This window comes from Strix aluco, chromosome 2 (genome assembly GCF_031877795.1).
Source record: "Strix aluco isolate bStrAlu1 chromosome 2, bStrAlu1.hap1, whole genome shotgun sequence".
NCBI lineage: Eukaryota > Metazoa > Chordata > Aves > Strigiformes > Strigidae > Strix > Strix aluco.
Genome location: NC_133932.1, coordinates 107,243,227 through 107,256,654, shown reverse-complemented (window position 1 = coordinate 107,256,654; position 13,428 = coordinate 107,243,227). Strand labels below are relative to the sequence as shown.

Sequence of the window (13,428 nt, the reverse complement as noted above, 5' to 3'; positions counted from 1 at the left end):
CTTCACCCCAGATTTTGACTGATATTCCCCACTATTTTGCTGGTGACATGAAGAAGGCAGCACGATGCTCTCCCACCTCCAAAGACATTTCTCTCTTGTGAAATGATGGCCCACTTACAGAAGCTCAATATCTGTTTCTTGGTCTTTCTCCCCCTGTACTCTGAGGATATTCTGTGTTAGTTGTGCAATCAATAAAAAACATATCTTCAGCAACTAGTAAATCTAGTTTATTAAAACACAGGTTTGACAGTTAATTCAATTGCTAACAAAGTCGTAGCATAGTCAATACAAAAAAAAGTGACCTCATAAGTGAGATACATATATCTTCTAGATGCAATATCCAGATGCAATCTGATAATAGGGTGTGTTTGGATGGATACAGACAAAAATACGCTAGTGAGATTAGAGGGTGGCTACGTTTTTCCATTCCCTTGTAGTATTTAAGATGTACAGTATCTTGTCAGAGGCTCCAAGATTGTCACTTGTCCCTGCTTAGGTCTACTCCTGGCAGGGAAAAACCGTGGAAAAAGTTTGCCCCCTTCCTTCCAATTATTTGTCCTCTATCCCAGCCCTGCATAAGCTACCATCTCAATCTCATTCCGATTGCAAACTAGTGGTAATATTCCCTTCTCCTTCAACAGCATGGGACCAAGCACTGCAGGAGTTCATGTGGTCAGTTCTCAGGTATGCCACAGAGTTATTGAAATAAGGATTTGGAGCATGGACTTTAGGGAAGACTTATGATAAAACTCTGTGCTTACATCAAAGGCAGCATAAAGTGACCAAAATAGATTGACTCTGCAATTGAACATAACCCTTAGCTAGTCAAGAAAAATGTGACTTTCCCCGTGATTTGCCAAGTACTTTTCCACCTGACCAGCAATGATTTGTTTTCTGCATATTTCACACAGACCTGAAAATAGCTAGCTGCAGTTATTTTTGTTTGGGAGCAATAACGTTCAGCTTATAGAGTGCTTTCTCCAAATAAGTTTAGAGCACTGAAAAAGTATCTTCACTGACAGAACCATTCTTTTGGGTGGATTTCACAGGGAGGGTAGGCTTTCAGCATTTTTGCTAGTTTTCATATGAGACAGGCTGTTTTCCTGGAAAATATGACAAAACTTTTTGTCTTTTTTTATTAAAAAATGAGGTCATTAAAAACAAAATCTAAACTTAAAAATTCAGGCAGCCATTTGGTGAGATTTTCCAAAGACCACATAGGTGTAGCTTCCCATTGCTTTCTAAAACAACCCTCCTCCTCCTCCCCTGCCTCCTGTTTTTCCTCCTGTTCCTGGCTTAGTGCTTCCCTGTTGCATTGGTGCGTCTTTGATGTCAGGGACAGCTGGAAGTTAATCCTATGAAAAAAGGGACCAGTTTCCCCCTTGGAGCAGGCAGGACGTGAGGGATTAGGGACTCCTTTGGCAGCAGTTTGCTGTCAGACTGGTTTACCTGGAGGAAACCACTCCCTAGCTGCCTGTTTGGATCCCTACATGGGAACTGAGTTGCCTAACCTCAGCTTTCAGAAAAGCACTGGCAACAGTGAGTGTAAAACAAGTGCTACAATGGCCTTGAAGGGGTCAGCACACACGTGGAAAGCTGCAGGGTGCAGCCTAATGCTTCGTGTGCCTGAACCCTGCCCTTGCTACCAGCAGCCATCTTACTCATAGCGCTCTATGCTGATGCGGTTTGGTTGAAATCATTATCTCACTCGACAATCAGTAAAATGTTAAGCAAAATAAGTTGGTGGTCTCCTCAGAGTGGAAAATTTTAAAATGTTAATGTCTTCTGAACAGCCTGAGCCTGTACTGGGTACTGTTTGGCTCTCTGCCTGCTTTGTAAGTAAGTCAGCCTCAGCAGAAAGTATAAGTGATGCTTTACATTTCTGTTATGTTCAGACCTTTGGCCCGTGTTGGCAAAGGGAACTGACAGGGTGCTATGAACCTGTTGAGTATCGCAGCATCTGAACCATGCACCTCTGCACACACAGGGAAATGGAGCACAGAGAGATTCAGACACAAACACTGAGGTGGGTACGTGAGCAGTCTCCCTTCAAGTCACTGGCTGAGTATAGTGAAATTAAATAAATGGGCTCTAGTAGCAAGGTAAATCCCTTTCAATCACTTGCCCTGGGGAGGATGAACACTAGAGGTGTTTTACACTGCCAAATAGAAGAGGACATCATAGAAGGGATCATCAGCTGACCTCTGATCATCTTTCCTCAGTTTTGGCCATCCCCAACAAGTTCTCTTCAAGACACTTTTGCACCAGAGATGCCTGGCACTGAGCAGCATGGCTGCAGGCTGGCTAGTACCACACAGCCTCTAGACCCAGTCTAGATGTCCCTTCGGGTCTGTATATATATAATTTTGCAGTTCTGCATGAGCTACCTGTGGTACAAACTTCTGATTCTCGCTTTGAAATTTTCAGCCGCAAAGTAATAGAGGACAGGATCAAGGCAGCTGTTCATGGCAGCAAGGCAGAGAGCAACCACCAGTGCTTTGTGCACGGGCAGGCTGGCCTGGCTGCAGCTGCTGTGCATCAGGTGGGCAGTTCGCAGTATGTGATATGGCAGGAAACAGAGGAGGAAGAGGATGAGAGTGATGATGATGGTGGACAGTGCCTTCTTGTGACAGACTGCCTTCTTGTGCTGTGGAGTCTTGGACTTGAGCAACGCTTTGATTGCAAAGATGTAGCAGACAATAATTGTGAAAAATGGCAGAATGAAGCCCACGATGAGGACAAAGCTGTTCATCATGAGGAGCCTGTGCGTGCTGGAAGGGTGGAGGTCCAAGCACTTGGCTGGGTTGCTGTACCCAGCGATTTCCTTGCTTAACAGAGGGCTGGAGGCTGCCAGCACGAAGACCCATATGGCTGCGCATGTTATCCTGGCATACTTTATGTTGGTTACTTTCCAGTGTTTGAACGGGTAGACGATGGCTATGAAACGAACCACACTGAGCACAGTGAGAAAATAAATGCTGCAGTACATGTTCACGTACAAGGTGTAAGTCATGATCCTGCAGACGATATCACCAAATATCCAACGTGATCCCAACAGGAAATATGAGGCCCGAAAGGGCAAAGTGCTCACGAACATGAGATCTGAAACAGCCAAGTTCTGCATGTAAATGTTTACTGAGGTCTTCCTCTGTGAAGGCTGGAAGAAAACATAAATGGAGAGGCCATTTCCAACAACACCCAGGCAGAAGATAAAGAGATACATGATGGGATAAATTACTTGCTTGAAGCTGTCAATCGTACAGTTAAAGGAGCTGTTAGTGAAGTTGTTGTCTAGTGCCATCTCGGAAATATTCATAGTCTAGAGCCAGGCTTTCTGTCTTTCTGCCAAAGTAAAAAGAAGTGGTGTGAGTGCTGGGTTACAGGCCAGGCAGGGAGTTCAGATATTCAGGACTGTTTTGCTGGGGGCAGAGATTTCAAGATGCAGAGGGCAGTGGAAAGTAAGGGTTCATTAATGAGTAATTTCTTATGATGTCCCAGTAAATACACATCTCAAGGCATAAAGCCCCAAGTCATCTCTGAACAGTTTCAGTATTACTGGTTGTTGTCTCAACCTATGAAAGTGTTGCCTTTTAAAGTGCTATGTGTGTGTTTTAATGGCAATTCTCTGATCTTCTCTGTACAAAACAAGACAACTTGCTGTCAGCTATTTTATAGCAGGGAAGTTTTGAGTCCCCCGTTACCTACCATGGAAACATCAAAACCTGATCAGAAAAGAAATCACTGTCACTGGTAGGTCTGCATTTCAAATTAGGATGAAAAGCCCAAAGAACTGAAGTTGCCTTTTGGAACTAGTGAAATTCTTCTAGTTTGTTGTTGGCAGCATGTCACTGAACTTTCATGAGCAATACCAGAGGTATATTGATATACATCAGAATGTATAAATTAAGGACATTTTGACCTTAAACACTGCGTAAATACTGTGCTAGTTATGTATGGTTCTTTTTTAACTCTCTCCTCCTTACACAGTATTTCTTCTTCCTTGTAAGTTTCTGATGGCTTTCTATGTCTCTTTTTTGTGGGGCCTTTGCTTCATTTACCACTTTCTCAACCTCTTTTGTGCTCAGCTGCTCTGCATCAGACAGTCATCTACACGCACTGCAGCTTCCAGGACAGCCCACGTTTGCAGCCGTAATGAAAATGGCCTGTGAGAAAATGGACTGTGTTCACAGAGAGTGATATTTTTCCTCCTATGAGGCTATAATTCAATCAAATCAAAGCCACTCATGACTAAAACACTCTAAATAATTTTTTTTTTCTCATTAGGGTCTATTTCCTTGCTGAACTTCTGATTTCTTCTCTCAGCTGACCTGTAGCTAGTAGTATCTTCAAAGGAAGGTTTCACTATTGTTGCTTGTTTAATAGTGGGAGCAATTCCCTCTCTGCATCTGCCAACATATTCTAAAGGTGAGGCATGGAATATTTTAGTGTAAAACCCAGAACTATATGGCATTTCTAGATGCATGAAAAAGAAGCTTTTCATTTGCTCCAGCGAGAGTGATAAAGGGTTGATGGTACATGACTGCATTGTATCTCTTATTCTGGACCTCACTGGCTTCACAGTTTGAAATTAATTTATTTGCACAGGTGGAGTGTCCCTAGGGGGCAAAGTTGACTCGAGGTTTGAGTGCTCTGGACTCCCAGTTACCCAGTGCAGTATTCCAGTGTGCTGTAAACAGGAGCTAATTTGTGAACTCAAGCCATGGTGTGGGAACCTGAGCTATGTTCAGAGCAGCCCATGGTATCTTCAAGGTGGTGTCTCAGAGTTCATGTGGATTCCTTAATATAGCAACCAGATGTGCCCCAGCAGTCATCTTTTATCTGGCTCCACTGCATTGGGGAGCATGGGAAGCATAACCCTCAGGCTGGGCTCCCAAGGAGCAGGACTTACCCCCTCCATCGCAAGATGGGAGTGTGGTGGCCTGGGGAAGGGGAACATTTACTCACACCAACGTCATACCATTCCCTGCAGGGCCTGAAATTATCCCTCCAGAAAATAAAGATAATAATATCTATTGCACTTAGAAACACTGAAGACTGGAAGTGGGCAAATTTGATATTGGGGCTCAGCAAAGCCCCTGACTCATTAAACACGTGCTCCTAAAGGAAATCTCCTCACTTGAGATCCTCTTCCCCTGCAGAGGGGAGAGACAAGGTATACTTCCTAACACAAATCTTTTGCAATCAGACGAGTTTTGAACGGTTTTGATTTTCTGTACAAAGTGACTGATACACAGGTTTTCTGTGTCGGATCAAGGACCAGCTTTTCTCCTGATTGAAGCTGATGTCCCTATTTTCAGGGAAACATTGCAGCCTGAGGTACTGCAAAGGGAGAGTCATTTTGCTATGGCCCAAGCATCCTTGCCTTTAGAAACCCCAAACCACAAGAGAATACCTATGCCTGTTGAAACATTCCTGTTTTGTGGGACACCAAACACTATTCTGTGAAGCCTGTGAGATAGAGGAGCCAAACAAGGATGAAGAACTTAGACTGTGGGCAAATTCAAGGCCCTGCTGAGCACCACGAGTGATGGCTTGTGACCTGACACGATCTGCTGAAGAATGGGATTAGGGCAATGAAAATTCAGTTGATGAAAAGCCCTTGGTCCCTGCACCCTGGAGAGAGCACTACAAGCACAGAGGCTGAGGTATTTTGCTCAGGCTCTTCACATGAGGTTATCTAGCTAACTACCATTAAAACTATTTTGTGCTCCTCATTTCTCCTGCCAGCTAAAGACCCTTAGGAAACCAGATGCACATGTGTAATTGAGAAAACTCAGCATTCATGGGCCTGGCAAGAAATCCAGTAGTCAGACTCCAAGTTATCCAAACAAAACTTACAAGTTGTTATGGGATGTCTAAGAGAAAGAAGCTGGGGACCAGTCATCTGAAAGCTGTTAACTACCATGGTGCCTGCCCCTCAGTCAAGGGCCAGGAATGACCCATGTAATTATCATATGTAGATGCTCCTACTTAACTGTGATGTAGAAAGGAAGGTGCAGTGAAAGATATATTTTGTACAGGTCTATCTCAAGCAACCACAGAGGAGAAGGGGAGAATTTTATCCCTCCTTGAAGCCAAGAGCTGTTCATTAGCCAGCTGTTCATTATCCCCTAGATAAGAGAAAGAATGGTATATGTAAGGACAGGCAATAAACTTTGTTTTCAGCAAGAGCGTTCAGACTGCCTCCTGGGTCAGGAACAAACAGGGTGGGTTTTGGCTGAGAGACTAGACCTATAGAGTGCCCCAGAAGGCTTCAGAAGGGAGATTGGTGGCAAGATCTAACAGCCCTCTGAGAAAAAAGAGGGAGAGAAAGGGACAATCTGAAATGAGAATCTCTCTTAAGTGGTACTGCAAGACTTCTCTGATGGAAACTCCCTAGCAGGAGACATTTTTCTATATATGAGTTTCCCTGATGGAAGCTATCAAGTAGAAGCAGCTGACATGTCCCGAGGTTCTGACAACCACCCTGGCAGAAGAGAGAGAGCACATCAGCTAAACAAGAAAAAAGGAGGCTTTTCTGAAATAACTGCTGCGTAAGCAGATTAGATGTAGAGTTTGGGTGGGTTTTTTTCTTTTCTTTACCTCTGTGAAGTCTCTTAGAAATATTTACAGCTTGATTAGTATGGATTTTATAAATAAAAATGTACCTTTCATTACAAATTATGTCTATTTATTATGAAGAAATATTTTGCCTTTTATCTTAGCCTGGCTTGAGTGTGATTTAAGACAAGGGGATAACAGAAAGACATTCCTTGCCTAAGGTGAATCTAACACCCTTAACAAATGGGTGCAGAAACCAGGTGGGAAACTGATAGAGCAAAAGTGAGAGGAGATTTGTTTAACTTAAGGAGATACTAAACTACTAAAAGTGCTCTAAAACTACCAGATTTTAAGCCTAGGATGCAGCTAGCAGTCTAGTAGCAGAGTGGGGGCTATCCTGTAAACTGCCCAGTATGCAATGTGTATGGCTGCCTCCCCAGGGCAGGTTTTGTGCGTGTGTGTGCAGGGCAAGGGGCTGGGGGTGTGGAAGGACAAGGCTGGCTCTCTCCAGGCAAGAGTGGCTCAGCAGGAGTGGGGCAGGAGCAGGTCTGCCCAGGAAGCAGACCTCATGATATGTCTGTGCAGATTACTTTGGGGTGCAGAAGAGGAACCAGTGGTGGCTGTGGTCATTGAGGTCACCAGGGATGAAGGTAGGATCTTCGGGGCTCAGCTACAAGGCAAGAGAGAAGCTCAGGTCAGAGTTTCAGTGCACGCATGAGGTAGTAGAGAGGAGAAATTTAGGTATGTAAGGTACTGAGGCATCTTTTGGGATAAAGGCAAGCGATACAGAAATGAGAGACTGAACTGTAGCCAGAGAGGAGCCAGGCTGCTGGGACTGCAGAATGAGAGCTTTGCAGAGGAGTATTTAATTAGAAGCAACAGGGGAGCTGATGGGCATGAGAGAGCAAGTGGGCTGGACTGATGAGACCTGAGAGGGCATTGAACTGACATCCAATGCACCTCTGACAAGGCCAGGAGGGAAATAAAGCCCAGCTGCAATAACTAGAGAAGGCAAATCCAACTGCCCGCAAATCAGTTGGCTGTCACATGCTATCTTGAGTGACTGATCAAAAGGAAATCTTACATGTAATTCTGCACCGATGCTCAAAGCCCAAAATGAGACGGGGGAGATGGAGGGCTTGGCTTGAGGCAGCAACCCTAGTACAAGGGGAACCTCAGAGACCTGCTGGAGAGAAAATAATCAATAGAAGACTGTGTTGCCATGCTACCAGCTTTATGGTAATGATAATGTAGGATGCACAGGTGGAGGAGTGGCACTGTTCATGAAGGACTATGTAACTTGCAGCAGCATAAAAATACCATGGCTAAAGAGAAGCGCTACAGAGTTCTTGTAGGCAGACATCTCATACTCTAATAATAAAAATATAGTACTAGGAATGCACTACCGAACTGCTCATGATGATGATGACAGTTGTCAGAAAATGTTAAGTGAGAGCAGGAAGCTGAAAGCAGGTAGCAATAGCAGGAGATTTTGGATGCCTTTACAAAGATGAGATGCTGCAGCCCAATGAGATATAATGTCCCATATGCAACAAATGGCTGATTCCTAGAATAATTAGTTCTGCAGACAAATACACAACACAAGATGTATTCTACATTTGATCTTTAGTGCTGCACAGGTCCTGGTTCAAGAAGGTTTTGATGAAGGGAGCTCTGTAGCAACAATCACAGTAGAGCTACATTTGGCAGTGTTGTGGGACAGAGGAGCAGTCCCAGAAGGAAGAAGCCTACATAATTTTGGGGTCTGTTTAGAAAAACAAACATAAATTTCAACAAAACATGTGTTAGAAGCCTACATTCCAAAAGAAATAGACATTTTAATAAATATTGAGCCAGATGTCTATCAGTAGAATAATTAGCAAGACTATGATAGGGAAAAGATCACCATTTAGAAAGCAGAAGTCTTGTCCAAATAGGGAGATCAGGAAAGCCTGTATTATGACAGATCAAATACAGAGAGAAAACTAAGAGCATTAACAAAAAAAAAAGTGAAAAGCACCTGGTAAAGGATGCTCAGGCTGCCAGTAAGTTTTGTACCACTGAAAGATGAAAGACTACCAGGAAACTGACAGGGTTGCTTGGCGGCAAAAGATCTCTTAGCGACAGCAAGACCATAGCAGAGAAACTCAGTGAGGTCACTCTTCCCCACCAAAGATGTTGGGGTATTTTCACGCCTGATGCAGCAAACAGGTCAAAGGAGCCAGCTCCACTTGAGGGATGTGTGCAGGAAATATTAAACTGACCAGGTAAGTGGGAGGCCAGTAAGTAATCAGGACCAGATGGCATTCATATGAGTATCCCAAAGGATCTCAGATGTGAGACTGACAGCCAAGGCACATAACCCACCATTACAATCAGGCGTTGTGCCAGAGGACTGGCTTGTCTACATGAAGGACTTGAGAGGGCAGCTCGAGTGCCATGAGTCAGTCTCAGTGCTGGGAGCTACTGACCGCTGAGACTGATTTCCACCTCTGGTATGTTGGGGGGGGTCTGTAATAAAGAATGAAGGTGCTGAGCTTGTGGAAACACCAGTCTGCTGAGAAAGAGTCAGCACCTCTTCTGAACAGGGTGATCCTGTCCTACTCACCTGCTGAAGGACTGTGAGGATGATGGATGAAGGGGGCCAGTAGTCATTTTATATGTATATATGGATATGTATTCATTTATACAGTTGCATTTGTCAAAGCCTTTGACAAAGCTTTGCACCAAGGGTTTCTGATGGAACTAAGCTGCCAGAGAGCTGGAAGGCATGTCCTTTTATGGACTGAAAGCTGGCTGAAGGGTAAGAAGCAAAGTGTGGGTCTTAATGAATCAGCAATGGTGTTCTCTAGGATTTGGTACTTGGACCAGATTTATTCAATATCTTTATCAATAACCTGGAGAAGACAGTTATGTGGGTTAGCAGATGCCACGCCGAAAGAGTGGTAGATAAGTGTTAGCGTATTTTAATGTGAAGTGATGCATGCTGAGAAAAATGATCTAAACCTGCATGATACAAACTTGAAACTGGCTGGACAGGGCATTTGGCATTGGCATCACTGACCATTTACTGAAGTAATTTCTGCATTGGCTGCAGCAGCAGAAGCAACCAAAAATGTCAGAAAAATGAAGGGCATCATCAAGAAGGCTATGGAGAACAAAGCATGTTACCACCTTGTATAAAATCTTCATGCATCTGGTCTCTACACCCAAAAAAAAAAGAGATTATGGAGTTAGAGAAGGTGTAGAGAGGGGCAAGTGAAATGATCAAGGAGACAGAGCAAGAACTAAAAAGCCTGAGACTCTTCAGTATGGATAGGAGGAGGCTGAAGAAGGATGTGGTCAAGGTTTAGAGTCACAAAGGTGTTGGATCTTCAAGGTCCTTTCCAACCTAGATGATTCTGTGATTCTGTGATGGTGTGAATGTGCACTGTTATTCACAGGGTTCTGCAGTACTGGGACTTGGAGTGCTCAGCAGAATTTTTGGGAGTCTTCTTTCAAACAGATAAAAGAGAGTTCTCCTCCATGCAGCGAGGAGTGGGCAGTGCTGGGAGCTTGCTGCCACATCAGGCAGTGCAGGCAGGTGGCTCAACAGTGTCAAAACAGGATTGAACAAATGCGAGGACAATAAATGGGAAACAAAAGACTGGACAGGGATGTAATCCCCAGTGCTCATGGACAGCAGTCAGGAAGCTGGGGAAAGCCCTTTGGAAGGTGATCAGGCTCTCATGTTGTGTCTAACCAGCGTCTCCTGTTGCCATCATCAGAGACTGAATACTGGGCTAGATGGACATTGTTCTGAGCTGTCAGCACACTTCTTACAGTCACAATTTGCTTCTAGTTCCTGGCAGTGTAACAACCACAGTTGACTTCACTGTGTTACCCCTAATTCCTCCTGGGAAGTGAGACCAAAGCCTGGTTTGATATTAATACAGAGATTCCACCCTGTATGTCAAAAAGCTATTACTGGGAAAGTGGCAACAGTCAGCAGCCCTGGGCTACCCTCAGATCTAGTGGAGGGCAGTCAATCAAGTCATCCAGCAGCTCAGCAGACAATGGGATCGATTTCTATGCCATGCGTGGACAGAAGGACAGGTTCCTTTTGAAGAGGTGTGGTAGAGAGGTGCTGCTGCTAAAGGTGTAAATATGAAACCTCCACTGTCTCTAAAGGTGTAAATATGAAACTCTCCATTTCCAAACTTGGACCTGCTGCTCTGAAACACTGCATTCACTATAACATGAGGAATTACCAAAGAACCTATTTTTAATAAGGTCTTCTGCAAATGCAAAGTTAAATAGGGAAATCAGGCTGTTCATGCAAAATACAGTTCTTTGCTATGTTAAGTGATAAAAATATAAATCCTCTTGTATGCCAGGAAAAAGACATGCTCTCTGCATCTATCACAATAACTCTCTGTCTTAAGAAGACCTCAGACACCACCATCTCATGTCATTAGCCAAATAGGAAGCCAGTTATGATATCGCTGCTATACAGGAGACCACTTGCATTTGCCACTGAGCTTCCAAGAAAAACAGAAGTTCTCATGTTTTTTTAAAGTTCCCACTGGCTTTCTTTCTAGCATTCACTTTGTGTTTTAAGAGCAGCATTGCCAAGAGTAAATGTAACAAAATATAATATTTAGAATTAACACTAAATTTAGCAAAACTGGCATTTTATTAACCTTTCTATATGCACAATAATGAAAAAAAAGTCTGACATTTAACACCTTTTATTTTAAAAGTTTCCCATAAACCTAATATATATTTTTCATTTAGTTAAAAAATGAGATTCACTTAATCAGATCCACAATTTGATATCTTCCATCTGGCAAACTTTCCTAGTTACATAAATCCACCCTTTTTTCTGCCAAAAATATTCTCAAGACCAGCTTTGTCATAGACAGGTTTAGTCAATGATCACAGCTTCTGGCAAATAAAAAGCTTACTGCCAGTAATAAGAAATATAAGTAGTTTGTATTTTAATCATTGCAACCATTTTTATCTACATCAGAAAAAGCAGACAAATCTTGTCCTACCTCAGCTCTTGTGTCTTCTGGTGTGTTCAGTATTTCCTTCTTCTTCTTGCTGTCGCTCACAACTTTCAGTTTTGTTAGTGGAATGGAAAAGCACAAAAACTTGACACAAAACCCAAGTGTTATTTATGCAGAAGTCACAGAAAAGCAATGAGCAGTAGGAAAGGGAAGTAAATCCTGATTAAAAGATCTTACATCTTGTTAAGAGAGAAATGTTCTCAGCTCAAGGAGTGGTGCTAGCAATCACATGGCAATCTTTCATAATTTTCACCCAATGAAAGAGGCTCTGCAGCTACGTGGCATGTTGGGAAGCTTTCTGGATTCCTGTATTTGGGCCCACACTTCTATATATGTGCTTTCAGTAATCAGAATTCCTCAAAATATTAGCGGAGATCCCTGAATAAGCTTCACATGGATCGTTAGAGATGTAGTTCTGGGAATTATGGAGAGAACACATGCTGGGGTCATTTCCCAGGCTTTTCATGCAGAAATCACAGGAAAAACAAAATTGTAAGCAGGCTGCTAGGAATTGGTGCATCATCTCGTTCACCTCATAGTTCAAGGCTGACTTTACAGAGCTGAGGGACTAATTTTCCTTTCATTTTGATAGGAACAGAATACACAGCTCTGTTAGGCCATGAGCAAGCGGCTGCAGTGAATACTTTACTCCCCCTTAACGTTTAACCACTTCTCAGTGGAGCAATGTTGACTGCACAGATGGGTGTTCTGAGCAGTTGTGAAATAGGTATCTACATACTATAGGTATAACAGCTGGTTATTCCTCTTCTATGCTGTCAGCACATGCAGGTGGCCCAGACACATTCAAGTGCTTCCTGGCTGCTGTGTTGTATTTCATATCAGCAGCAGGTTAGGAGCCCACACATGGCTGCTTACCACAGCTCAGTGGATGGGGACTCTCCCAAAAAACCTTCCCACCACCCACATTTATAGTTGTCTATGCCCAAAAGTGCTCCAGATAATGATTGTAATCTCTCCTCCATTGCCCACTTGTGCTTGATTCTCATTTATTGCTCTTCACTCTGGTTGTACACATGGACTTGACAACAGGCAAAACAGTCCTCTGGGCATGCTCCCCATACAGGCTTATGATGGCAACATGCGGTGGCTGCAAAGAATCGTGTCATCAGAGCTCACAGATCCCTATGCCCATGGAGGAGGTATGTACAGCTTGCAAGCAGCTCTGTGGGTGGTTTTTTTAGCATGGTGCTAAAAAAAGACATAGAAAATCAGCTTAGCTAGGAACTAGTCTAACACCTTCGGTCTCCGGGATAAGCACAAAATCCATGAGTGGTGTTTTTGAACATTTGCCTACATTTGCATTCATAGAGCAAAGTAAGCTTAAAAAGCTCCCCAGTAGAGATCCGTGTCAAGTGAATTTTCAAGGTGCAGTGTGACGGTGAATTAGGACCCTCCTGAGACACTGGTGCCTAACTTAGACTTTGCCACCTCTTGTGGCACCTAAGTCCATGGATAGCTGTGGATGCACTTTGGTTACCATCCCAGCTGTTTCCCTATCTGCCAAGGTCTGCCTGCAGAGTGTCTTGTGTGCACTCCCGAACCCTGTTCGGTCATTGTGGCAGGTACTGTAGATACCTGAAACAGAAGATCTCTGCTCACCCAGCACATACGGACTGAAGCAGGGTAGAAATGACCCCATGAGCAGCTTGGTGGGCAGATTTCAGGGCAGAGCCCTTTAGGAGGGAGTGGTGACCTTTGGGAGCTTCCCTTTGGGAGGAAGCACAGGGTGCAACTATTTTAGCCAGCGAGGCCATGGGCAGAGGACAGCTATGGCCTTGGCATTTGCTCAGGAGAT

At 43.7% G+C, this 13,428-nt stretch overlaps 1 protein-coding gene across 1 annotated transcript; it reads right to left on the bottom strand.

Annotated features, from left to right (window-relative positions):
• Positions 1-205: 205 nt before the first annotated feature.
• Positions 206-11,729, bottom strand: CYSLTR2 (cysteinyl leukotriene receptor 2). Its single transcript, XM_074816957.1, has 2 exons — positions 11,598-11,729; positions 206-3,342 (listed from the first exon to the last, which is right to left on the bottom strand). Exon 2 carries the CDS (start codon positions 3,314-3,316, stop codon positions 2,384-2,386), a length of 933 nt encoding a protein of 310 aa, XP_074673058.1. The 5' UTR covers positions 3,317-3,342; positions 11,598-11,729; the 3' UTR covers positions 206-2,383.
• Positions 11,730-13,428: the final 1,699 nt, after the last annotated feature.